A 27,456-nucleotide genomic window follows, 5' to 3' on the forward strand; every position below is an offset into this window, starting at 1 on the left:
GGTCTTTAAGTGTTATTTCTCTAGATTGATTTTATGATTTATATTTCTAGTTCTACGGAGTTTTCATTACTTCTGCATGTTGTGCAATGGATTGACAGTGAATTAAAGTATAAAGTTGTTCTCCCAAACAACTGAAACATATACAAAGTTTGAGAAAGTGTGTTTACAAAGTGTTTATTGATCGCTTACCTTGGCCATGGTGTTTAGCAAAGGTTTTACGACTTTATTTTTCCTTAAACAGGGTTTATTATAACTGTTTACATTTTTGGACTGTAGTTCACTAAACAGCGGCACACAGGCAGCGTCTTCTTCGGTTCTTTTCTCCCGCTCTTTCAGTTATTAATTCTGCGCACTACTGACACCTGGCGGGCAGATTCATTTAAAGCTCTCAGCACTGCTACTGCAGGAGTACAAAATCAATGCGACGGTAATATCATGTAGGTTTTTTTTTATATCATTATGAATGAATGAGCAAACGAATAGTTTTTCTTGTCAAAGAAAATCCTACTCTGTTCTCTTAAGACGTTTGTTTAAATAATAATAATAAAACTTGAAAATCAATAATATACTAATAACTGAAAAAGAATATACCTAACCTTTTACCTAATGTTCCTTTTTCCATAAAATTTGTTAATTTATGTGATACGTCAGATACTTTTAAAAAGCATTTTTATTTTTTAAAAGCTAAACATGTCTAAAAAGCCCCTCTAAGAGTCTCAGGAGTTGTATATTTTGTACATTTCTATTATTTTAATGACCACATGCCTGAATATTTGGTATTACAGAAATGTTGGTGTCCCATGTAAGATATTATAACTACTTAAACAGTGGTATGCAAAATCTCATAGATATTAAATAAAACACGACTACAATAATGGACAAAATGAGTCTTTTACCCTAAATAAATGTCAACTTGTTCATAATAAAAACCAATATTTTCTTCCTTTTGTAAATGAAAGTGTTTTATTAGGGCAAGTCTATCCATATCTTCAGAGATTTTAAACAGCAAGTTAAACATACAAAAAAAAAAAAACATTTAACATAATTATTTTTTTTTTCTTCTTTTTTATTAAATATGTAAAAAGCAGGTCAAGTTATTCACAAATAAAATGCAAACATGCAACACATTTGGGGAATGCATAAGGGGAGATACTGTGAGGGAAATAAAAAAAAACATTGTCTATTTATAATTATTAACAGTACATATGTTTACATTCCTTTTTCATTGTACACAATAATAAATGACATAAGCGTTGACCTGTGGAGAATATTGACGAGTATCAGGAGATCACGAGAATGTTTTCTGTTCAGAATATCTTCCGCTAAAACCTGTGCTTTAGAACAACAGTTAAAAAAAAAAAACTTCAATATGCATCGTTTTCTTCAGAATGACGGCTGTTTTTTTACTGTACATATAAAGTAAAACATGTTTAGACACAGAATACCGATTGCACAGTTCAAATGAAATGCTTCCTATCAAACACTGTGATTGGCGTCCACCTCTGTGAAGTTGAGACACATTTAGACAAAAATAATAATAATATATAGTGAAAAACAGCAACGTTTCCAAATGAATCTCACGGGTTTATATTCTAATGCACAGAATCAGTATATGCATTATATTCCAATGCAAAATTTACCATAGTAAGCAATGGTCAGTCTTTGTAAGGGATCTAACAGGAGGCTTTATTTCACAAATGGTATTGGTAGCTCTTTAAACTACTCTTATTGCAATATTTTAAAAATTTCATGATTTGATGCATCACATCTAAAAACATAAACATCTTAAGAAATCAATTTTCCTTCATCAGTGTGGTGAGATGAAAAACAGCAGGTGGAAACGCCAACAAACTAAAAACCAAATGTAGTTGCTGTGCAGCGGTTGTTATCGAGGGCTTTACACGAACAAGATTCACCATTAAAGCTGCGGTCAGATGACATGTTCATTATAGTCATGATGCAATTAAACAGGGCAAATGGAAAAGAAAAATGACAAAAGACACATTTGAATATTTGGCCAATTTGTCTCACTCCTTCGCCACCAGAGTAAATGAGAAATAAACCGTCATGAGTTTGAGAAAGTGAACCCAAAGCAGTTTTCTGGACTGAGTGCATGTGTGTTCAGTATTCATCCTGTGTGTCGTCAGGGACGTCCTCCTCCTGAGCCGGAGCCTCGTGTTCCTCTCCGCCGGCCTCCTGCACACACACAGTTGTTTGTTGTTAGTTATTTTTTAAGAATCTTGGCATATGTCAGTTTGTCCTAGTATAGTAGTTTAACAACATATCTTAAATCAGTCTTTCATTTAAAGACTATCTATAATGCCCCTTTCACAAGATGTACTATAAGTCTCTGGTGTCCCCAGAATGTCTCTGAAGTTTCAGCTCAAAATTCCCCACAGATCATTTATTATAGCTTGTCAAATTTGCCCCTATTTGGGCGAGCAAAAACACAGCGTTTTTAAAAAACTAAATTCTGCTGATGTGAAGTACTAACCTGGTCATCTGCTGAGTACAGCACCTCCATGAGTCTCTCCACGAAGGGCCCGTTGTCCTGGCCCTGCTCCTGACACAACAGCTCAACCTCTCTCAGCTTCCCGAAGTAGAAATCCCGCTCCTTCTCCACTCCTTCTAGTGCTAGCTTTAATGTATTGAGCTACAGCAGTGAAGAGACATGAGAGTTAAGAATGAGATAAAAGCCTGCTGTAAACGGACAGTAAAAGCTGGTTGTTGCTTTGGTAGACATGCTTCTAAACAACATAATTCTTCATTAAATTTATGCACTTCTACTTCCTGTTTTAGCAGCCTTTTCAGAGTTGAATTAATTTGTATGATCCAATAAAAGTCCTTTACTTGGTTGTATTACTCTTTTATTAATGAAAGCCTTGCTTTATGCAAATGATTCCCAAAAATTATGTCCAACAAGAGAGCTCACTAGGTGCCCAAAAATGCTATTTGAACAGCCTATGATATTCAAAAAAGCTACACAAGTTTAAAATGCTGTCTGTCTAGGCAGACAGCATGTGAGGTCATAAAACATGCTGTCAAGGAAGAAGAAAAACAGGTCATGCTGTCTAGGATTACAGGATTTGATGGCCAAAAATGCTGTCTAGATTAACAATGTTTAAAAAAAATGCTGTCTAGGTAAGCAAATCCCAAAATGTCTAGGTAGACAGCCTATGATGTCAGACAAGAGGTCACTAGGTTCCCAAAACAGTCTATGATGTCATGAAAATGTTTAGAAAGATGCCTGTGATGTCATAAGAACATCTAGAATGAGGTCTATGATGTCATAAGCTCTAGAAAGATGCCTATGATGTCATAAGATCTAAAAAGATGCCTATGGTGTCATAAGATCTAGAAAGATGTCTATGATGTCATAAGCTCTAGAAAGATGCCTATGATGTCATAAGATCTAAAAAGATGCCTATGGTGTCATAAGATCTAGAAAGATGTCTATGATGTCATAAGCTCTAGAAAGATGCCCATGATGTCATCAGAACATCTAGAAAGATGCCTATGATGTCATAAGCTCTAGAAAGATGCCTATGATGTCATAAGAACATCTAGAAAGATGTCTATGATGTCATAAGCTCTAGAAAGATGCCTATGATGTCATAAGATCTAAAAAGATGCCCATGATGTCATCAGAAAGCTCTAGAAAGATGCCTATGATGTCATAAGCTCTAGAAAGATGTCTGTGATGTCATAAGCTCTAGAAATATGCCTATGATGTCATAAGATCTAAAAAGATGCCTATGATGTCATAAGCTCTAGAAAGATGCCTATGATGTCATAAGATCTAAAAAGATGCTCATGATGTCATAAGATCTAGAAAAATGCCTATGATGTCATAAGATCTAAAAAGATGCCTATGATGTCATAAGCTCTAGAAAGATGCCTATGATGTCATAAGAACATCTAGAAAGATGTCTATGATGTCATAAGATCTAAAAAGATGCCTATGATGTCATAAGATGTAAAAAATGCCTATGATGTCATAAGAACATCTAGAAAGATGTCTATGATGTCATAAGCTCTAGAAAGATGCCTATGATGTCATAAGAACATCTAGAAATATGTCTATGATGTCATAAGCTCTAGAAAGATGCCTATGATGTCATAAGATCTAAAAAGATGCCTATGATGTCATAAGCTCTAGAAAGATGACTATGATGTCATAAGATCTAAAAAGATGCCTATGATGTCATAAGTTCTAGAAAGATGCCTATGATGTCATAAGCTCTAGAAAGATGCCTATGATGTCATAAGATCTAAAAAGATGCCCATGATGTCATAAGCTCTAGAAAGATGCCTATGATGTCATAAGCTCTAAAAGATGCCTATGATGTCATAAGATCTAAAAAGATGCTCATGATGTCATAAGCTCTAGAAAAATGCCTATGATGTCATAAGATCTAAAAAGATGCCTATGATGTCATAAGATCTAAAAAGATGCCTATGATGTCATAAGCTCTAGAAAAATGCCTATGATGTCATAAGATCTAAAAAGATGCCTATGATGTCATAAGCTCTAGAAAGATGCCTATGATGTCATAAGAACATCTAGAAAGATGTCTATGATGTCATAAGATCTAAAAAGATGCCTATGATGTCATAAGATGTAAAAAATGCCTATGATGTCATAAGAACATCTAGAAAGATGTCTATGATGTCATAAGCTCTAGAAAGATGCCTATGATGTCATAAGAACATCTAGAAATATGTCTATGATGTCATAAGCTCTAGAAAGATGCCTATGATGTCATAAGATCTAAAAAGATGCCTATGATGTCATAAGCTCTAGAAAGATGCCTATGATGTAATAAGAACATCTAGAAAGATGTCTATGATGTCATAAGATCTAAAAAGATGCCTATGATGTCATAAGCTCTAGAAAGATGACTATGATGTCATAAGATCTAAAAAGATGCCTATGATGTCATAAGCTCTAGAAAGATGCCTATGATGTCATAAGCTCTAGAAAGATGCCTATGATGTCATAAGATCTAAAAAGATGCCCATGATGTCATAAGCTCTAGAAAGATGCCTATGATGTCATAAGCTCTAGAAAGATGCCTATGATGTCATAAGATCTAAAAAGATGCCTATGATGTCATAAGATCTAAAAAGATGCCTATGATGTCATAAGCTCTAAAAAGATGCCTATGATGTCATAAGCTCTAAAAGATGCCTATGATGTCATAAGATCTAAAAAGATGCTCATGATGTCATAAGCTCTAGAAAAATGCCTATGATGTCATAAGATCTAAAAAGATGCCTATGATGTCATAAGATCTAAAAAGATGCCTATGATGTCATAAGCTCTAAAAGATGCCTATGATGTCATAAGATCTAAAAAGATGCTCATGATGTCATAAGCTCTAGAAAAATGCCTATGATGTCATAAGATCTAAAAAGATGCCTATGATGTCATAAGATCTAAAAAGATGCCTATGATGTCATAAGCTCTAGAAAAATGCCTATGATGTCATAAGATCTAAAAAGATGCCTATGATGTCATAAGCTCTAGAAAAATGCCTATGATGTCATAAGATCTAAAAAGATGCCTATGATGTCATAAGCTCTAGAAAGATGCCTATGATGTCATAAGAACATCTAGAAAGATGTCTATGATGTCATAAGATCTAAAAAGATGCCTATGATGTCATAAGATGTAAAAAATGCCTATGATGTCATAAGAACATCTAGAAAGATGTCTATGATGTCATAAGCTCTAGAAAGATGCCTATGATGTCATAAGAACATCTAGAAATATGTCTATGATGTCATAAGCTCTAGAAAGATGCCTATGATGTCATAAGATCTAAAAAGATGCCTATGATGTCATAAGCTCTAGAAAGATGCCTATGATGTAATAAGAACATCTAGAAAGATGTCTATGATGTCATAAGATCTAAAAAGATGCCTATGATGTCATAAGCTCTAGAAAGATGACTATGATGTCATAAGATCTAAAAAGATGCCTATGATGTCATAAGCTCTAGAAAGATGCCTATGATGTCATAAGCTCTAGAAAGATGCCTATGATGTCATAAGATCTAAAAAGATGCCCATGATGTCATAAGCTCTAGAAAGATGCCTATGATGTCATAAGCTCTAGAAAGATGCCTATGATGTCATAAGATCTAAAAAGATGTCTATGATGTCATAAGATCTAAAAAGATGCCTATGATGTCATAAGATGTAAAAAATGCCTATGATGTTGTAAAAAGATCTAGGAAAAAGCCCATGATGTCATAAGAACATCTAGAAAGATGTCTATGATATCATAAGCTCTAGAAAGATGCCTATGATGTCATAAGATCTAAAAGGATGCCTATGATGTCATAAGATGTAAAAAATGCCTATGATGTCATAAGATCTAAAAGATGCCTATGATGTTGTAAAAAGATCTAAGAAAATGCCCATGATGTCATAAGAACATCTAGAAAGATGCCCATGATGTCATAAGAACATCTAGAATGATGTCTATGATGTCATACGATCTGGAAAGATGCCTATGATGTCGTAAGATCTAGAAAGATGCCTATGATGTGGTTAGAAGATCAAGAAAGATGTCTATGATATCATAAGAACATCAAGAAAGATGAAGGAAGAAGGAAAACAGCTCACTAGGTGCCCTATATGCAATCTAGGAATCTAGGCTTTGATGTCCAAAAATGATATGTACAGTAGCTCACTAGAAGCCTAAAATTCTGTCTAAGTAAGCTTACCAGGTGTATCAAGTATCAAAGCTAAAATCAATGCAACAACACATTTAGACAAACCTCTTCCAAAATTATCTACTAAAATAGCATCTTATCTCATGGTCTCGTTTAGCACTTATAGTTATTATGTTTATGATTGCTCATGCAGTCTATTTAAAGATTTTAATAGAGTTAATAGCGTTAGGGATGTCCACCTGTTCGCTTAGTTGTGTTACTTGGGCTTCCAGCTCCTTCTCTCCCTTAGCGGGTGTCGATGACATCACAGGAATCTTTTTGGCAGAGGAGGGTCGGGAGGTCGAGGTGGAGGATTTAGGGGTTGAAGTGGTTGATCTAGTAGCTCCTGCACACAAGTTAACAGATGCCATGATGCAAGAGGCTCAAAATTTAGTAGATGTCAATTTGCAAGTTGATTAATTATGATTATTAAGAAATTACGTGCAACCCGAACAGACCTGCTGTGGGAGAGCTGGCGGCATGGTGGGATTTCTTTGGCAGGTTGAAGATCTGCTCCCCAGGATCTGGAGGGGGAATGGCATCCTGGCCCTGTCTGGCCTGGACCGGGTCGTATTCCTTCCCGTCGTAGTTGGCGTCGAAGAACTTCTTGAACCACTGAATGAAGTCCAGGTTGTCTTGAAATCGTCCCTTGACGAGCTTCTCTACAGGGATAATCTAAGAGGAAAGGAAACAGGATGTGAGCGTATATGTGAAAATATTACATCACACAGATAACTTTACTTAAATACAGATGATTTATACGTTAAATCAGGGTTTCAAGGTTAAATCGGGGTTCCTGAGGGAAATGCAGGAGGTTGGTGCAAATAATTAATTGAAATGATTTAATAATAATTAATAATTGAAACCATATAAAAATACAAATTTAAATAAATAATCTATTTTAACATAAGAACAATAAAATAAAACATTTTAGAAAACATTTGTTTACCTGCAGGTCATGTGACAACTGACATCAGAGAGCTGTGAGCACTTCAATGAGTTGCTAAATTATTGAAATATTAACTGAATATTTGTTTGGCTGAAAAATGGATGAAATCTCTTCTGGTTATTGCCTTTTAAGCATTGTAAAATGGCATCATTATGCTGTTTTTAAAGCACTTTTTAGCTGGAAAAAAAAAAACATGCAAAATTTTATAAAAAAGGATTTTTACTGGCCCTTTCCAATTTTCATACATCAATTTATGTTTATAGTTTTATTATTACACAATTTTACATTTATAATATTGAAATGTATAATGTTCATATATATTATTTAATTTTATATTCTTTTATTTAAACTAACATTAAAACACTTTAATTTTAGAATTATTATTTATTATACAATTTTCACAAAAATTAAACTTTTTCATCAAATGTTAAGTATATATAGCATAAATGTGCAATGGGATAAGAACTATTATTTAATTAGTAACTCATAAATAGTTACAAATATAACTGAATCAGTCTGGGGTTTGGGGTCATTCATGCACTTTCTTAGACAAAACCACAACTGTCTTTTATGCTAAAAAAAATAGTGATGGTGATTTTGAGCAGATTTTATTTCTGTAACCCTACTGCTATGAGCAAAACGCCCTCATGCTCGTCTCACCTTATCAACATTCATCCTCTTGAAGGAGGCCTGCAGGAGTTTGAAGTTGTGGATGTATTCATGCTCCAACTTGGCCTGGAATTTCACCTTCTTAAGACTGATACAGCCGGGAAACAGCATGTCCATGAACTGACAGTACGCTGCTCCTGTAACATGATGCGCAAATGATTCGCTGAGTGAACAAGATTTTCCTAAGACAATCTGTAGGACTCATTCTGCATCGCATTTACTTCTCCAAAACTTTCAACCACATTTAGATTCAGTTTCACGATCATCTAATAGTCTAATTTCCTCTGAAGTAAACTTAATCTGCTCAATCAGAAGAACTAAAACAAGGGCACTTAAAAGGAAGGATCCATTTGACTCCAAGGATGTAACTTAAAATGCCAGTGCGACGTCACGTAAATCAATGTCTTCTGCCTCTCTAGGTAGACCTGGACCCGTTCCACGGGATATTCAGTGTCTCTGAGATCTTTAAATACCTCTGGCCTGACTTGGGCTTATGCTCAACTAAATTAAGGTCCATGTGATGTCATGCTAAAGCACAGAAGTGTTATTTACAGTTTGATATTACTAGTCAAGGTTCCAACAAATTTCGACTGATGAATTTTAATGACTCAATTGCATGATTAATGGATAAAGATTAGAATAATTGTATAAAAATTGGTGGAGCTAATACCAATCCTTGGCAATGGCATTTACAAATTCAAAACATATAAACATTAAAAAAAACAACTTGGAACGTAGCCCTTTAAAGATGGCAACATTCCCCCGGTTTCACAGACAAGGCTTAAGCTAGTCCTGGACTAAAAATCACGTTTGAGCTGTTTGAACTGAAAGCAACTTGCACTGACATATCTTAAAATATGTCAGTGCCATTGTTTTGTCTCAAGATGCACACCAGTAATGTTTTTTTTCTAGGGTACATTTATAAAATATACTTAAATACCCTAATTGAACTAAAGGCCTAATCATGGCTTGGCCTAAGCCCCGTTTGTGTTTTATAGTGTACAAACAGGTATGCTTAGCTAGTAATGAGTAACTACAAATGTACAAATTATTTTAGAGCAGAGCAAAATATTTAACTAAGAAATGTATTTATTAAGATATAAGAAGGCATTTTTTATTTAATCATATTTTTAAAGATTTACAAGATGACTTTCCTAGGTCTGTAAATCACAATTTCAATTCCCTGGTAAAGATATATTCCCTAAACTATAAATTACTTACACATAAGCCTATATTTACAAATATAAATAATGCTATGTGTGCATTGTCATTTGTATTATATTATAGAGTCTTTTTATTATTAAAGTTTATTAGCCTATATTTACCATTCATCAACATAACACCTTTTTTATCGTTTATCAAACTGCTTCTGAAATCCCATTTCTCTTGCAAAATCCCATCAAACTAAAATCACACAAAGGACTGAACTGATCATCTGATGGTTGTGACTGACAGGAAGAGAATTTCACCTGATTGAATTTCAAACAACTAATTAAACAAATGCAAACGACACTTAATCATAGCGGTGATCAAAGTAATGTAGTCATTTCAGATTAAAAGCAAAAGTACTTGATGAAAGATTTAGAATTAAATGAGTAGTTGACAAATAACATTTTTGATTAAAATTTATCTATAAGGAAAATGTAATATTTTAGATGACCTTTTAGGTGTTTTGCGATTCATTTAAATAGTCCTGTGGTATGAACAATTTCCATGTAGTCTCATGAAAAATATTGGAGGGTCATATTATGTAAAATTGCATGTATAATAATTATACAAGAATTAAATTAAAATGGTTTAAAAAGAAATATAGCATGTAACATTGCACACAATACATTAAATGCAATAAACCAGAGTTATTTTAGTATCACTGAGAAACAACTGTAGTTATTAATATCTTTAAATCATCATATCTTTAAATCAATCATCATTTATATAGACATTAAATTAGACATTAGTTTTCATTCATTTTATTTCAGTTTTAGTTATTTTAAGGGTTTATGTGACAACGTTGTACTAAAAACGGAAACGTTTTTCCTTTGCATTTTTCGTGTACAGACGACAACGTTGTCAAAATGATCCCCGTTCACACGAATCCACGGAAAAAAAATTAAAACGCTGTATTCTGCTGCCAGGCCAGTAGATGGCGATGTCACTTTGTAAAGAAACACTACACACCTATAGACTGAACACATAATACGCATATGCATGACCTTTTCACAAATTCGTGTTTTTGTAGTTTACACTGAAATAACAAACGGTCTCATTTAAAAAAAAAAAAATTGCATTTTTCAAGCACCCAAAACGCAGTTGTCGTGTAAATGAACGGCAAAAACATACATTTTTTTACGTTTTTAGTTGAAAACGGTGTCGTCTAAACGGCCCCTAAATTCAAATAAGAAATGTTGCCTTGGCAACTAGCTGAAATAAAATAAGTTTTTATATTTTATTTTATTTCAAGTAATGACATTTTATGGTTTTAGAATTAGTTAACTATAAAAACCCTGGTACAAACACTATTATTAAACAACGCAAAGCTTTACGTGTTTTTGTTGTTGTTTTTTTGGCTATTCCTAAAGAAGTTAAGGTTTATTAGTTAACATTAATTAACAACATTAGTTAATATGAACTAATAATGAACTGCACTTCTACAGCATATTAATCTTTGTTAATGTTAATTTCAACATTTACTAATACATTATTAAAATCAAGAGTTGAATTTGTTAACATTAGTTAATGCACTGTGAAGTAATATGAACAAACAATGGATTTTTATTAACTCACGTTAACAAAGATTAACAAATACAGTAACAAATGTATTGCTCATGGTTAGTTCATGTAACTTAATACATTAACAAATGTTAACAAATGAACCTTTCTGTAAAGTGTTACCAATGTATTTAATGTGATTTTACTGTTCCCAGGTTTATAAATCATGGCTGTTTTACCTAAAGCAGCTGAGAATTTACAACAGCTTTACTTGAGCAGACAGACAAACGCAAAAGTTTAAGGGAGCAGCAGCCCTACGGCCAATCAGACAGGCACTAACAAAATGCCTTAGTGTAAATCCTCTGGGATTATTGGTCTTTATGTCTAATGAGTGTCAGTGGTAGTTTAAGTTGGGAGGTTCACATACCTGATGACAGCTGCTCCACTTTAGTGTAGTTTAGACTGAGCAGATCGTTCACCCAGGCCGTGATGTCATGCCTGCTCATAGTCTCCTGGGTTATTGAGGTAGAATACACGTTGACCGCCATCCCCCAGCTGTGGACGAGACACAGACATCATCAGAATCAGAATCATGTGCGGATGTGGTGAAGGACAGCTCAAAGTCTGAATGTCACTATCAGCTCTGCTATTGACTGAATCAGACAGAGCCATGCATACTACTTACAGAACACTATAACAGGAAGTCTAATTTAATTCTCTTAAAGTGTTAGTTCACGTAAAAAATGAAAATTCTGTCATTAATTACTCACCCTCATGTCGTTCCACACCCGTAAGACCTTCGTTCATCTTCTGAATACAAATTAAGATATTTTTGATAAAATCCGATGGCTCAGTGAGGCCTCCATTGACAGCAAGATAATTAACACTTTCAGATGTCCAGAAAGCTACTAAAGACATACACTGCGTTCCAAATTATTATGCAATTGACATATCAGTAAGATTTCAGTAAAATAAACATTCAGATTTTAGTTTTTCTAAGAAAATGTTTGTTTGTTTATTTATCCATGTCTTTTTAGATAACTGGTATCAATCTCAGACAAAATAATTTGCCAGATCTATGGAAACCCTGCTTAGAGGTTGTTCCACATTATTAAGCAAGTCACAGTTCTCATGCAATATGGGGAGGAAGAAAGATCTTTCTGAAGATGAAAATCATGAAATGGTGCAATGTTGTGCAAAAGGCATGAAAACAACTAATATTGTGTGAAACTGAATGGAGATTATCGAATTATCATAAGATTTGTGAATGATTTAGAGCATAGCAGAATTCGGTCAGATAAAGGTTTATTAATGAAAGTTCCTATCAAAAAATGTATTGTATTAAAAGGGCAGCGATAAAAAAGCCAGTGTTGAGCAGCAAACAGGTATTTGAAGCTGTTGGTGTCTCTGGAGTCTCAAGAAGCTCTCCATGCTGGCTGGCAGTTGTGCGTAAAGATGCATTTTAGCCACCACTAACCAAGCCTCACAGAGAGAAATATTTACAGTGGGCGTAGAAATACATTTTCAAACAGTTTTATTGCTGTGGTGTTTTTTTGCAGCATGGGATAGTGCATAGTGCATTGTACAATAGTGCGTTGTACTATGCACTATCCTCCTTTTTATACCATAGCTGAAAATGGCCAGTTATGAACTCCACATATCTTGCAAAAGTCATTTTAATACCCTCCATCTCACTTCCCAGTATTCCAGCCCAAATCATCACCCGCCAGCTCCTTGCTGACGTCGCAGTCTTGTTGGAACGTGGTGGCCATTCACCAACCATCCAGAAATCCATCCATTTAGACCATCCATTGTAGTACGGCATTAGTCAGTGAATAAAACTATTTAAAAATGAGTCTTCATGTATTTCTAAATCCACTGCAAATGTTTCTCTTTGTGAGCTTTGGTTTGGAGTGGCTGAAATGCATCTTTACGCACAACTGCCAGCCTGCATGGAGAGCTTCTTGAGACTCCAGAGACACCAGCAGCTTCAAATACCTGTTTTCTGCTCAACACTGGCTTTTTTTATATTTTGACAGGAACTTTCCTCAATAAACCTTTATCTGACCGAGTTCTGCTGTGCTCTAAATCGCGCACAAATCTTATGATAATTCGATAATCTCCATTCAGTTTCACACAATATTAGTTGTTTTCATGCCTTTTGCACAACACTGGACCATTTCATGCTTTTCATCTTCAGAAAGATCTTTCTTCCTCCCCATATTGCATGAGAACTGTGACTTGCTTAATAATGTGGAACAACCTCTAAGCAGGGTTTCCATAGATCTGGCAAATTATTTTGTCTGAGATTGATACCAGTTATCTAAAAAGACATGGATAAATAAACAAACAAACATTTTCTTAGAAAAACTAAAATCTGAATGTTTATTGTACAGAAATCTTACTGATTTGTCTCTTGCATAATAATTTGGAACGCAGTGTATTTATAACAGTTCATGTGACTACAGTGGTTCAATCTTAATGTTATGAAGCGACAAGAATAATTTTTGTGCACCAAAAAAACTAAATAACACTTTATTCAACAATATCTAGTGATGGGCGATTTCAGAACACTGCTTCATGAAGCTTTACAAATCTTTTGTTTCGAATCAGAGGTTCGGAGCTTGTATCAAACTGCCAAAGTCACGTGATTTCCGTAAAAGAACCTTTGTTACGTCATAAGTGTTTCGAAATTTCAATGGTTCACCACTGGGGGCGTGACTTTGGCAGTTTGATACACGAGTATTCTCGCCGCTTCATAACATTAAGGTTGAACCACTGTAGTCACATGAACTGTTTTAAATATGTCTTTAGTGGCTTTTTGGGCATCTGAAAGTGTTAATTATCTTGCTGTCAATGGAGGCCTCACTGAGCCATTGGATTTTATCAAAAATATCTTAATTTGTGTTCCAAAGATGAACAAAGGTCGACAAGAGGACGAGTAATTAATGACAGAATTTTCATTTTTGGGTAAATAACCCTTTAAGGCCCGTTCACACCAAAAACGATAACTATAGTAACTTCAGCAATAACGCTGCAGTTTTGCCGTCTCCCGCTTTAAAAGCTCAAGTTCTTTAAAGCAGGATGGATTGTGATTGGCGGTCAATTTTTTTTAATCGTTCAGCAGCTGGAAAAAATAATTCTGAAAGTGATTCCAACAATATTGTTTCTCTGTGCCATAGAGAATGTTAGAACTATATCTTTATTGTTATCGTTATAGATATCGTCCTTTGTGTGAACGGGCCTTTAGCCTGCTTTGTGACTAAAAATATAAAAAGTGTGCAATTGCAATGCATTTTTAAGTGTTTCTAATATTTCTAATACTTCGAAATGACCAAAGGCCCATGATTTACATGTTACTGAATTTTCTCTTTACTGAACTTTTCCTGCTATCTAGGATTGCAAGTGTTGCCTATAAACACTGTGTAACATGATACTGATGTCAACTAGGTAAGTAAATATCAAGATATACAGAGCACTCCATGATGTTAAATAGAAGCTTTTGAGCTTTGTTTGTTCTCATACACAATTGTGAGCCCACCGATTCTATCTATCCCACTTTATTGCCAACTCAAAACTAAACAAAACAAATCTAAGGAAAAAAGTTCAAGCATATAAATTAACTGCTTTTTATTGTATGCATAAATATAGTCATTTTCCATCTCAGAACAGCTTTTGGTGTCAGACAGCCTATATTGCATTTGCTTCACACTAAAAGGATTTTTGTGTGTCCTCTACTGAAACTAGTGTCCTTGAAAAGCTGCTGATGGGATGATAGATTTTGAAACATTTCACAGCTTGGCACAAAGCACAATTTGATTGATTGGGGGAATAAACTGTACTGAACAAACTAGGGATGAACCAATATTAAAATTCTTGCCAGCATGATTTAAGTTGACAGTTATTTTCATGTTACAGCTGATAGATTTTGTCTAAAAATAAATAAAAGCAAACTAAACACTTAAGGCTGTCAACGTAAAAATCCATGATTCAATGTTTAAATTACTAGGCAACATTATAATACACAGTATGAAATATGGATTATTATTCATTTTTAGAAAGTTGTAAAGTGGGAAATCTGTTTTAAAATTGATGATAGCAAAAACTAATTTAAAAAATTGGTATTAACAAGCATTGATGATACTGATAATATCAGTTTTTTTAAAATAGGTTTTTAAAATCAGTAAGATTATAATGGATATAGTCCTGAAATTTAATGCATCCCTAGTACAAAACTGACTGTTTGATAATAATAATAAAAGCTATAACAAATCAATACTTTGGCACAAGTAAAACAGCAATGCTGTCAACATCCAGTTATTAATAGGTCACGATTAAGCATATGAACATATCAAAGATCATCTAAGCTGGCATGTAATAAAGTAACCTAATTCAATCTACTGACTGAAGCCAATTTCAATCACTGCCAATAGAAAGACCCATCACATAAATCCCATTCCCCTTGAAATCCTAGTGCATCATCATATGAATAATGAACCGAATCCCTCAAGAAAACCCACATCTCTAATTTAAAATTTCTCTTATAGCCCACCAGGATGACAAATATACCCATCTATTCATTTCTCCTGGCTTTAATAATCTTAAAAGCACATTGCATTTCCAGACATTAGTGCTTTTGTGCTTAAAGAGCAGATTCATCTAAATTTAGCAGGAAAGATAAACAGTTTAGTGAGATGTTGGAATGAAGGGGGAGGGAAAAATCAGTGTCAACAAAAGCAATCCACCCAAAACATGTTTATAGTCCCGTAAAACACACACAATCATATTTTTTTTTACCCATGCACGCAATATTAACTAGTATTAGGCACGATACGCACGACACAGACAACCTGAACACATTTTGGGGCTAGGATGAAATGAATTACATTACGCAATGGCTGACTGCTTAGTGAACATACAGGCCATGCACTGTCAAAACCTGGGAAAGCACCCTGTCAGCGTCCATCCCAACACACATCCATCCTAAATCATATGCATAACGTTTGGGGGAAACCCTCAAAGCGCGAACGCATTCACCAAAAAGCTTTTAACATGGTTTCTTAATGACTGCACCATCAGGAAAACGCCATAGCTGGCTCAGGAAAAGCCCCACCAACAGATATCACGCAGCCATAATGGGAGTTTGGGGTTCCCATAGCGAGTGCATTGGGAATATATGTATTTAAACGACTGATATTGATATTTTCGACTAAATTCCTTGATTGTAGTTCGGTTTAAGCGGTGGTTTCTTTGTAAAGCGGCCGGCGGATGGTAATGGCAGTGGTGTACCTGTAGGCGCGCTCTCCACGCACTGTGTTCTTTCTGTAGGGAATGATGTTGGTGCCGTTGTTGTCCGGAATGATGTCGTTGTTGTTCTCTCCATTGGGGGACAGAGCTTGGGTCGGACCGGGCATTTGGCTCTGTGAAATACTCGAACGGTCTAGGAAAGGGACGTCGGGGATGTTCCCTGCCGTCTGCCTGCTTGTTCTCAGTTTAAATCCTGTGTGTATTTGTATGGATGTGTCTCTGCGGCTCAACAGCGACCTCACAGGTGAGTCACGGAACTACAGTCATGTGACTTTGGGAGGGGTGCTTCAGATTTGAGCCAGGGAGTAACTTTGCCTCTAACTAAATACATAATTATAAATTATATATGATGTATTATACCTATGAATATACCTTAGAGGTCACTATGTTTTTCCTTCTAAAGACAGACCTGCATCTCGGCCCAAAATGTGTCCAAAGTTTTTATTTGGATGTGCATTTTTCCCATTTTAGTTCATATTTCATGAATGGGTAAAAAGTGTGTGAACATGTTATGGGTTGGCACAGATATTTTAATATAAAGCCGTTTATTTTTTCAGCTAAATTTAGCAATCTGCTCTTTACACACAAATAAAGTCTGGAAATAATAATATGACGACATTGGTGAGAAATGTTTCTTGAGCAGCAAATCGGCATATTTGAATGATTTCTGAAGGATCATGTGACTGGAGTAATGATGCTGAAAATTCAGCTTTCATCACAGGAATAAATGACATTTTAAAATGTATTCAAATAGAAAACAGACATTAAATTGTAATAATATTTCACAATGTTATAGTTTTTTTTTTATGTATTGTTGATCAAATAAATGCAGCCTTGTTGAGCATATAAGAGACTTCTTTCAAAACATTACAATCTGACTGACCCCAAACTATATACTATAGAACTATGTGTGACATATATATACACACACATTACACAATGTTTAGATAAGGCTCTTGTTAATGTATATAGAATGGCATCTTTACAATGCAGTCTCTGCAGTCAATCAAATCTATGGTTTTTAGAGTCAAAACGGATAGATAAATCTATCCAGGCCATGAGCAAAGGTCTAGCCAATCTGATAAATGAAGTTCTCATAGTTTTAAAATAAAGTGACATTACAAGTGGAAAAAATATTAGTGAGGTTATTTATAGTTCTTATGCTTCGCTGCTTCATATAAGCAGTAAAACAAAGCTGTGGCCACATATCTATCTCGACCACCATAAATCTGATCAAAAGCTATTTAAAGAGGACCTATAATGCCCCTTTCTCAAGATGTAATATAAGTCTCTGGTGTCCCCAGAATGTGTCTGTGAAGTTTCAGCTCAAAATACCCCACAGATCATTTATTATAGCTTGTCAAATTTGCCCCATTTGGGTGTGAGAAAAAAAACATGCTTTTTTTTTGTGTCCCTTTAAATGCAAATGAGCTGCTGCTCCCGGCCCCCTTTCCAGAAGAGGGCGGAGCTTTAACAGGTTGTGCTTCGGTTGCAACAACAAAGCTGGAGAATCTCACGCAGCCAAAATGAGGATTGTCAGTAACGGTGTTCAGCCTTACATTGTTCAAACCGGAGTCGACACTGATGGAGAGACTCAGGAAGAAGTTACAACTTTTAGGATGAAACTGGACGTTTCTGAATGGTTAGTGGATAAATGTATGGAGTTGCTGTGGAGTTGATTCAACTCATCGACTAGCATGTGCCGTCATGTTAATCTTTTGTGCAAATCCAGCATTGAATTGACCCTCGTTTGTGAAGCAGTGGTAACAACACTCTACTACTACAACTCGTTACTTGTTCTCGGGGGCGGGGTTTATGTAAATTTTAGGGTCAGTGATGTCAAACCCGGGAAGTGATGCCAACCCGGGAAGAAGCTCGTTGTAGTCCCTACCAGCCGTTTGTTGTAGTCCTTAAACAGCAAATTCTTTAAAAGAAAATATCTCCATTTGCATTGAACTTTGAGCGTCGTAACTTTGCAGATGTTGTTTATGCTCTAACAGCAACATTACACACTAACTAAAGTTAAAAAAAAAGTGAAATCATAATCAACCACCCCTTTAAGAACATTACAAAATATTAGTTTTATATTACTGCATTAGTGTTTTACTTTTCAATGGCTGATAGTACTGAGTTTAGAGTGACTGAAGGCTGATATAATACTAACATAGATCTGATATAAGCTAATAATACAATAATAATTAAATAAATATTGTGTAAAATTAACTTATATAAGTGTAGAAACATATTTTTAAACTTGATAACATGATAATCAATTGGGTATAATATTTGGCTGATGCCAGTAATCTCAAAATGGCCAAATATTGTCCAATTAATCAGCCTGGACAAAATACTAGTCAATAATGTAGCATAATATTAAAGACTATCGGTCAGCAAATAAATAAATTAAAAATGAATTAAAGAGTTAGTTCACCCAAAACTGAAAATAATGCCATTTATTATTCACCCTCATGTCATTCTACACCCCTTCGTTCATCTTCGGAACACAAATTAAGATATTTTGATGAAATCCGATGGCTCAGTGAGGCCTCTATAGACAGCAATGTCATTGAAAGATCCAGAAAGGTACTCAAAACATATTTAAATCAGTTAATGTGAGTTCAGTGGTTCAATCTTAATATTATAAAGTGACGAGAAAACGTTTTGTGCTCCAAAAAAACAAAATAACTACTTTTCAACAATATCTAGTGATGGCCAGTTTCAAAGCACTGCTTCGAATCTTTTGTTTCAAATCAGTGATTCGGAGCGCGTGTCAAAATCATAGGTCAAAATGCCAAACTGCTGAAATCACGTGACTTTGGCGCTCCGAATCACTGATTTGAAACAAGATTCGAAGCAGTGCTTTGAAATCAGCCATCACTAGATATCTTTGAAAAGTCGTTACTTTATAATATTAATATTGAACCACTGTAGTCACATGAACTGTTTTAAATATGTTTTTAGTAGCTTTCTGGATCATGAGAAGTTCAATGACATTGCTGTCTATAGAGGCCTCACTGAGCCAATCGGATTTCATCAACAATATCTTAATTTGTGTTCAGAAGATGAACGAAGGTCTTACGGGTGTGGAACGACATGAAGGCGAGTAATAAATTACATTATTTTCATTTTTGGGTGAACTAACCCAAAGTGCATAATAAAATTGCATAATTGCATAATTAAGTGCATATACAGATCTGTAGTCTGAGACCACACTGAAAACTTTTTTTTTTGTTTTTGTTTTTTTTTATCTTTTTCTTCTTTTTCTCTTAATTTAAAACTGAAAATAAGCAGGACGTTTAGGATGCAAGGCAAAATAAAATGTTCTAATGTAAAATGAACAAGAAATATTCTCTATTTCACATTCTCTACTACTGTAGGCCACTAACCAAATTAAAAGTAAAAAAAAAAAGTAAATTAGTGACATCAATCATCTGACTCTAAGTACACAGATTTTTTTCTTCAAATGAAGATTAAGTTGCACTTTAGAAGACAGAGAATGTATCAGCTCCAGCGCTGCTGTCATTTATGCCCAAAAAAATGCATTATATATATTTGCATTTATGCATTTTTAAATGAATTTCACATACTGATCATATAACTTAAGATGGGGAAAATGTCTTGAAATAGAAAAGAATGCAAACTAATGATCTTAGACTTAAACCAGACTGTGGGTCAGGTATACGTTTCTGTTAAACATGCACTCTTTAAGCTGCTTGTGTTGCAGATTAATGCATTTCAATTGCACCAGGCTGTTCAATTGTCTTTTGTTGGCTCTTTTCCCCCCTCAAGGCAGAAAATGGCTTTGCAACCAATTTAATCTTATTTTTTCGTGCAAATTTGGACTAAACGTCTAACATCGATGTAAAAGTTACACCTTGCAACCTAACCCGCCAAATATATTTCTTTAAGAACAGGAAGTGTGCTTAGCAAATTAACAACTTCATGTTAATTACAAAAGAAAAAAAAGTAAACCAAAATAAAACAGTACAAATTTGTGTCAGAAGTAATATTGTGCATTTATTAACCACGACATCATATAAAGTGACAGTTTAGGGTTAAAGGTAGGACCATCATCAATGCACTTCAACAGCTGGTGCTACGCTAACAAGCTACTCTGCCTGCATGATCTTTGAACTTAATGACAAAATTAAACAGGAATCGATGGTTTCCCATAGGTTCAGTCCTGCCCTTGCAAAACCAAACCTCTCTAAAACGAAATCACAGTAATAGTTTAAAGACAGCGCCTGATATAAGCTCGACTCACCCGTGAACTCAACAGTAAATCCGATCAAACCAGCTGCGCTTCTCGATTCGCACCCCACCCTCCAGCGCCTCAGTGAACCATCGGCACAAACACCTATCCACCCATCGCCGCTGATTGGCGAATGCCCCTTCAACTTTCCGCTGATTGGTTGATAGAAAGAAAGGCCGTTGTTTTTCTAATTGTCTCCTCCCTTCTTTCGGATCATTGGTTGACGGAAGCAACGGATGTTGTCTTTCTTTGCCAATAGCAATGCAGTGCGCTGCTCGTTGAATAGACTCTTTGAGTGGTTTCCTTATGTTTTATATATCAAGGGAAATGAGCGATGCGTTAATTTCACGACGGGAAACATGTTTGGATAGTAGATAAAAGGCTAAATTTAGAGGATGAGCCTGCCTTTGTTTAATTGTAAGGTTTCTGAATAATGTGGAGCATTAAACTAATATTTAAAGGGTTAGTTCACCCAAAAATGAAAATAATGTCATTTATTACTCACTCATGTCGTTCCACACCCATAAGACCTTCATTCATCTTCAGAACACAAATTAAGATATTTTTGTTGAAATCCGATGGCTCCGTGAGGCCTGCATAGGGAGTAATGACATTTCCTCTCAAGATCCATTAATGTACTAAAAACATATTTAAATCAGTTCATGTGAGTACAGTGGTTCAATATTAATATTATAAAGTGACAAGAATATTTTTGGTGCGCCAAAAAAAAACAAAATAACGACTTAAATAGTAATGGGCGATTTCAAAACACTGTTTCAGGAAGCTTCGGAGCGTTATGAATCAGAGTATCGAATCATGATTCGGATCGCGTGTCAAACCGCCAAACTGCTGAAATCATGTGACTTTGGTGCTCCGAACAGCTGATTCATAACGCTCTGAAGCTTCATGAAGCAGTGTTTTGAAATCGGCCATCACTATATAAGTCGTTTGTTTGTTTTTTTGGTGCACCAAAAATATTCTCATCGCTTTATAATATTAATATTGAACCACTGTACTCACATGAACTGATTTAAATATGTTTTTAGTACATTAATGGATCTTGAGAGCGGAAATGTCATTGCTCCCTATGCAGGCCTCACAGAGCCATCGGATTTCAACAAAAATATCTTAATTTGCGTTCCGAAGATGAATGAAGGTCTTACGGGTGTGGAACGACATGAGGGTGAGTAATAAATTACATTATTTTCATTTTTGGGTGAACTATCCCTTTAAAACAGATGTCATTATAGTGACTGTATAGTAGTTATAGCCTGTAGTTAGTCAAATTTGCATATGGTGAGTTAAATAAGCCAATTAGGAAGTTAGTCTCACTTTAATAGTTGGCAATTACTACATTTTTTATTTACATTATACATTTAGGTGTCACATTCCTTCATTGATAATCCAAAAGAGTCCATAATTATTCGTTTTGGGAAAAATATTATGTTTTAACTTTAACGTTATTAATTCATTTTGATTAATTGATGTTTAGTTCATTTTATTTTTTTCCTTAAAAGGTTAGTTCACCCAAAAATGAAAATAATGTCATTAATTACTCACCCTCATGTAGTTCCACACCCGTAAGACCTTCAGCTTCGGAACACAAATTAAGATATTTTTGATGAAAAAATTATGGGGCTTTCACACCAGATGCGACTTGCGTGAATAAATTGCGCTATTCGTGCGTAGTTGGAGGCTTGAACATTTTGAGTTTACTCACTTCATCAACTCGTCAGCGGGAAAGTGGTTGTAAAATACCGCGAATAAGCTCAATTTGCCAGCTTTAGCTAGCTTGTAGTCTCAAAATGTATATATATAGCTCAAATTGAGTAAAGAGCATTTTACAACTTACCAGATTGTCTGAACTCCTCACTCACTTTCTTCCAAGCAAGATCCTTTTTATTCCTGTTTCTATAAAAGTACAAAGATATATCGTTCAGCTCCGGGTATCCACATACAGCGACGATGATTTTGTCCTTTGTTGTTTGTCCATTTTTCCATTGTTGTTTCAGATTTCTGCCTCGGCTCGCTACGTCGTAATCACGTCACTACTAGAGCAAGCTCCTGATTGGTTAACGAGACGCGAATATTCGCCAAAGTTCAGATTTTTCAACTCGTGCGAATCGTCATTCACGCCACCTCATTCGCGCGAATCACACACAGGATGTCTATCGCATCTTTGCATTGACTTAACATATAAATCAGTCGCGCTTAACGCTTCATTCGCGTCTAGTGTGAGCGCACCATTATGAAATCGGCCATCACTAGATATTGTTAAAAAAAACGTTATTTTGTTTTTTTTTGGCTCACAAAAAATATTCTCATCGCTTTACAATATTAAGGTAGAACCACTGTAGTCACATGAACTGATTTAAATATGTTTTTAGTACTTTTATGGATCTTGAGAGAGGAAGTACCATTGCTGTCTATGGACACCTCGTTGAACCATCGTATTTCATCAAAAATATCTTAATTTGTGTTCCGAAGATGAACGAAGGTCTTACGGGTGTGGAACGGCATGAGGGTGAGGAATTAATGACTTTATTTTTGGGTGAACTAACCCTTTAATGTGATATTTGTTGTCTTATTGGAAAAAAGATTGTTCAACAAGGACATCTAGTGGCTGCTATTTATATTGCACCAACATATGACAAGTTACATCAGCATTTGCTGGAAAATTATTTGAAATGAAGGATCAGTTTTAATGAATTCTAAAGACATGGAAAATATAGACAGATATCTCACATTTTTTTTTAAATTACATAACTTGTGGACACTTGATGATATTTGTACAACATAATATTTTTATTTTCTTTTAGTACCATGCAGGGCCGGTTCTAGACATTTGGAGGCCCCATGTGTTCTACGTCAGAACGGCGACTCTGCGTAAGCATCACACGCATGCGTCGTGGTGTTCACATGAACAGCGTCGGCCAATAATGAGCCAGCATTCAGACGTAAACGCGGAAGCTCTGCACTGCGTTCACTGCGTCAACTGTGTAAAAGACTGACAGGGAAGGGGAAATATTGTTGAATAATGTCATTTTTTTTGTTTTGTTGTATTCTCGTCGCTTCATAATATTAAGGTTGAACAACTGTAGTCACGTTGACTATTTTAACGATGTCTTTACTACTTTTCTGTACTTTGAATGTGGTAAATTTGCTTTCTATGGGAGGTAAAAAAAAAAACTCGGATTTCATCAAAAATATTAATTTGTGTTCCAAAGATGTACGAAGGTCTTACGGGTTTGGAATGGCATGAGGGTGAGTAATAAATAACAGAAATGTTATTTTTGGGTGAACTAACCCTTTCAGGACTTGTGTGGCATGCTTGGTCAAGGATCAGCCAAATTTCCACGTGCATCTTAAGAAAAGTGAATTTTTGTGCAATCTAGTGGTTTAAAGAGGATCAAATGCGCCTTTTAGACCGTTGTACCATTAAAAAAAATAATAATAATAAAATAAAACACTCATACAAAGACAGATAGTGTTACAAGAACAAAGTCCTCAAAGGGAATGCTTACATTCAAACATCTGCATCTTGAAAAACCTTTCGCAACTTTCAGTTAATCCTAAGGGAAAAGTGAAAACAGCCCACAGATTTTTTTGTCTGTTATGGTTGAATTGTTTTTTGTTTGGAACCCCAAAGGGTTTTTTGTGCAAGGTTCCTTAAACATGTACAGTGTGATAATATATAGCTGTGTTAATTTTCACTGTAATGGGTATTGACTATGTTTAGGTTTAGTATTGGATAGATACTGTAGATAGATAGATAATCTAAGTAAGTAAGTAAAGAAAGTAAGTAAAAGTAAGTAAGTAGTACACAGCAAAAAACGTTGGGTTGTTTTTTTTTAACCCAAAGTTGGGTTCCACATATTGGGTCACTGTGTTGGATTATTTATTTCCCAAAAATGTTGGGTCATTTTTAACATCGGTTGGTTATTTTTAGTAGTAACCAACCAAGCTGTTGGGTTAAATACGGTTCCCGCCCGCTGAATCCCGCCACGACTATTCAAATTTTAACGGTCCAGTGGCAGACAACTGAAAGAAGCTGCTGCAGCCTGATTATGAAAGGTAGGCCTACGTCTTTTTTATGTATATAACTCTCATAACATTAAGTATTGTGTACTGAAACGTTGACTATATCCTAAAACTCAATTTTATATATATTTTTTAAAATGAAGTTGTAATAATAATTCCCTTCAGTCAGTTTCAATGTTCTCCGGAAAGTGAGATCGATTGGAAATGAATCCTAGCTATCCCAGTTAGCTCGTTAGCAGTAATAAAGTAATTAAAACATTATGTTAGCGGTGAAATATACCTATAATCTAAGTAGGCCTAGGTCTCTGCAATCACTATCTAACATTAGCCTACGCTTGTTTTACGGACCGTCTTCGTGATAATGGTAGGCTTATACTAAATATAGGGATCGAATTCTTTAGGCAATTTGTGATTCAATTTGATTTCAATTCATTCAAATTATGTTTATATCTTGCAGTTCTGTTTTTTTCCTCTCCCTCAGAATTGTAAGATAAAAAGTCACAATTTACTTTTTTTTCATCCTGTTGGAGAAACAAGCTTTCATATCACATTGATCAAAATGAGCTTAATGCTCTGCAAAATGTTAAACAAAAAACTGTGTGAATGATGTGTAACACTGATGTTTTTCCTCCAGTTTAAGAGTTTGGTGGCTCTTTCTCCAGTCAACTCAGATTCTGTAAAAGAAAGAAACCATAAAAGACACACACACACACACACATACATACACATGTAATTAAAGATATATACTGTATACCACAGCATGTTTCCTTGATACCTCTGTTTCTATTTAGCAGCTCTAAGTGGAAGACGAGGAGGCTGTATGGACACTGATCTTCTCCTTCTTTCTGGCCATTGAATACTTTGTCCTGAGCAAGGAGTTGAACTTGATGAAGTTGCTGACGATTATGGGCACAGACGATGATGAGCAGAACCCCGACCATTGCACAGAGAATGGCTACACACTTGCCTGGAACTGTTACGATATACATGTCTCCATAACCCACAGTGGTCAGTGTGACCACTGCCCACCAACAACTGGAGGGAATGTCAACAAACGAAGAGTCAATATAATTGAATTCTGCGTAATAAGCCATGGTACCGAAGATGAGCGTGCAGCTGAAGAGTATAAGAGGAACCGTGCAGAGAGCCGTCGCACTGGCGCGGAGCGTGTGTTTGAGAACTCTCACACCGAACACATGCTGCATCAGACTGAAGACGTGAAGGACACGTATGCATCGCATCACATGCAGAAAGCCCAATGCTTTGGCGCAGTATGTCCCTGAACACCACCGGAAGAACCAGGGGAACAGGGCAAGCAAGTCGACGATGTTCATAACGTTCATGAAGAAGCGCGGTTTGCTCGGGCAGCTGACTGCACGCATCACAAACTCAAACACAAACCATATCAAACAGATTAACTCCACCGCATCCAGAACTCTAGGTAGTACAGAAACATTCTCGATGAAATTCTCACTTGAGTTGTCTGCCGATACCACATACATTTGCTGAGGATTTATAGCCAGATGTGTCTGCAGAGAGAATGCAGTGATAGAGAGCAGGATGAAGAACAGAGATACGACCGCAACAACCTGGAGAAACAGAAACATTAAGAATGAGAAAGGAGCCACCCATATGAAGAACAGCAATAGCAAGCACTGATTTAGGGTTTTGCAAAAACTGCATAAACATAAAGACACTTATGATACCTTGGCTCTAACGGATGAAAGCGGGTTGTCAAAGAGAGCCCATATCTTCAGCTGCCAAGCTTTATGGCTGAATTGTTCATTCTCCATCACTGAAGGGTCAATCTGAGCCGAAGCCTCTACAGCATCTTTGTTCTGTCGAAATGCCGCCCAACAGCAGGGCTCCACATCTGTGCCGCTGATACCCCAGAAATCAAACTCCTCTTCCAGCAACACACCGCACAAGTTGGTGGGGCAGTGCAGCTTCCCGCTTCTATAATACTGCAGCACGTGAGTGAAGACTTCAGGGTGGCGATCAAAAAACAGCTCTGAAGGAGGCTTCTCAGTGTCCACCAGCTGGGCAAGGCGGGAGCCCGGAAGGGTCATTAGGGTGCTCTTGTGGGTCTCATGTTTTACCCCACCGACATTTATCACTATTTTTTCACTACTGCCCTCAGAAGCTCCCAGTGAGAAAACACCCACAGAACTCATCATAGTGTAAGAGCTCAGTGCTGCTATTCTGGCAGCTGTTTTTCTATGATACAAATGAAAAGTTTATCATTACGATATCATCAGTATTCAATAGTGGAAATACAACATTATCATTTGTTCATTTAGCACCACAAATACAAAAATCAATATTTAGTTACATTGAATAATTTACAATATCCAAATGTTCATTTCAAAGAAACTTCTTTCAAATTCTGATTCAACAATTTGTTAATATAACTCAAAAATAAAACAGAAATCACCACATTTTTTCCATATACAAGCAGAAGTTATTAATCCAAGAGAAAAAAATACAAAAAATAATACAAATGTTACACATGTTTTATTTAAAGATTTTTTTGTAGTTTTATTCATTAAAAAATAAATTGCAATGCAATCATCTATCATTTGCATGATAATGACTTAAAGAAGTTGAAAACAAATCAACCACTGTATAAAGACTGACCTTACCTTGTCCAAGGAAAGAGTTTGATATCTTTTCACACAGAGATATTCCTAAGAACAGAATTTCACTATTATAATCTTTTGACTGTGTTTGTGAGCTTGAAACTTGGAGTTGTAAAACACTGACACAATCTTTGCACTTTTATACTTCTTTGCAGTCCAGCCTCCAAA

General features: G+C 35.6%; 3 protein-coding genes across 4 annotated transcripts in view; all 3 read right to left on the reverse strand.

Moving 5' to 3' along the window:
- spidr (scaffold protein involved in DNA repair) overlaps positions 1-319 on the reverse strand; it is a 60,186-nt gene extending 59,867 nt beyond the window's left edge. The window contains exon 1 of the mRNA XM_048173982.1: positions 190-319. Coding sequence (XP_048029939.1) covers positions 190-198 — 9 coding nt within the window. The 5' untranslated portion in view covers positions 199-319. The remainder of the gene's footprint in view (positions 1-189) is intronic.
- Positions 185-20,773, reverse strand: mapre2 (microtubule-associated protein, RP/EB family, member 2). 2 transcript variants are annotated; one of them, XM_048173985.1, is made up of 7 exons: positions 20,621-20,773; positions 11,477-11,604; positions 8,332-8,477; positions 7,181-7,397; positions 6,923-7,068; positions 2,495-2,653; positions 185-2,196 (listed from the first exon to the last, which is right to left on the reverse strand). In XM_048173985.1, exons 2-7 carry the CDS (start codon positions 11,595-11,597, stop codon positions 2,122-2,124), a joined length of 864 nt encoding a protein of 287 aa, XP_048029942.1. In that variant the 5' UTR covers positions 11,598-11,604; positions 20,621-20,773; the 3' UTR covers positions 185-2,121. The 2 variants fall into 2 exon arrangements, with proteins under 2 accessions (XP_048029942.1, XP_048029941.1); XM_048173984.1 differs by lacking the exon at positions 20,621-20,773 and adding an exon at positions 16,339-16,597.
- Positions 20,774-25,185: 4,412 nt separating this feature from the next.
- LOC125257554 (potassium voltage-gated channel subfamily C member 1) lies at positions 25,186-27,165 on the reverse strand. The gene is given in 4 exon segments (XM_048173983.1): positions 25,186-25,323; positions 25,425-25,563; positions 25,565-26,238; positions 26,356-27,165. Coding segments are annotated over 3 exon segments (1,263 nt in total). The 5' UTR covers positions 26,827-27,165; the 3' UTR covers positions 25,186-25,323; positions 25,425-25,445.
- Positions 27,166-27,456: the final 291 nt, after the last annotated feature.

This window comes from Megalobrama amblycephala, linkage group LG22 (genome assembly GCF_018812025.1).
Source record: "Megalobrama amblycephala isolate DHTTF-2021 linkage group LG22, ASM1881202v1, whole genome shotgun sequence".
Classification (NCBI taxonomy): domain Eukaryota; kingdom Metazoa; phylum Chordata; class Actinopteri; order Cypriniformes; family Xenocyprididae; genus Megalobrama; species Megalobrama amblycephala.

Coding starts and splice junctions, on each gene's coding strand:
- mapre2 (XM_048173984.1), bottom strand. CDS start 16,463: ATGCCCGGTCCGACCCAAGCTCTGTCCCCCAATGGAGAGAACAACAAC. Junction 7,398..8,331: donor AGAGGATGAATGTTGATAAG/GTGAGACGAGCA, acceptor CTTTCCTCTTAG/ATTATCCCTGTAGAGAAGCT. Junction 2,197..2,494: donor TGTACTCAGCAGATGACCAG/GTTAGTACTTCA, acceptor GTGTGTGTGCAG/GAGGCCGGCGGAGAGGAACA.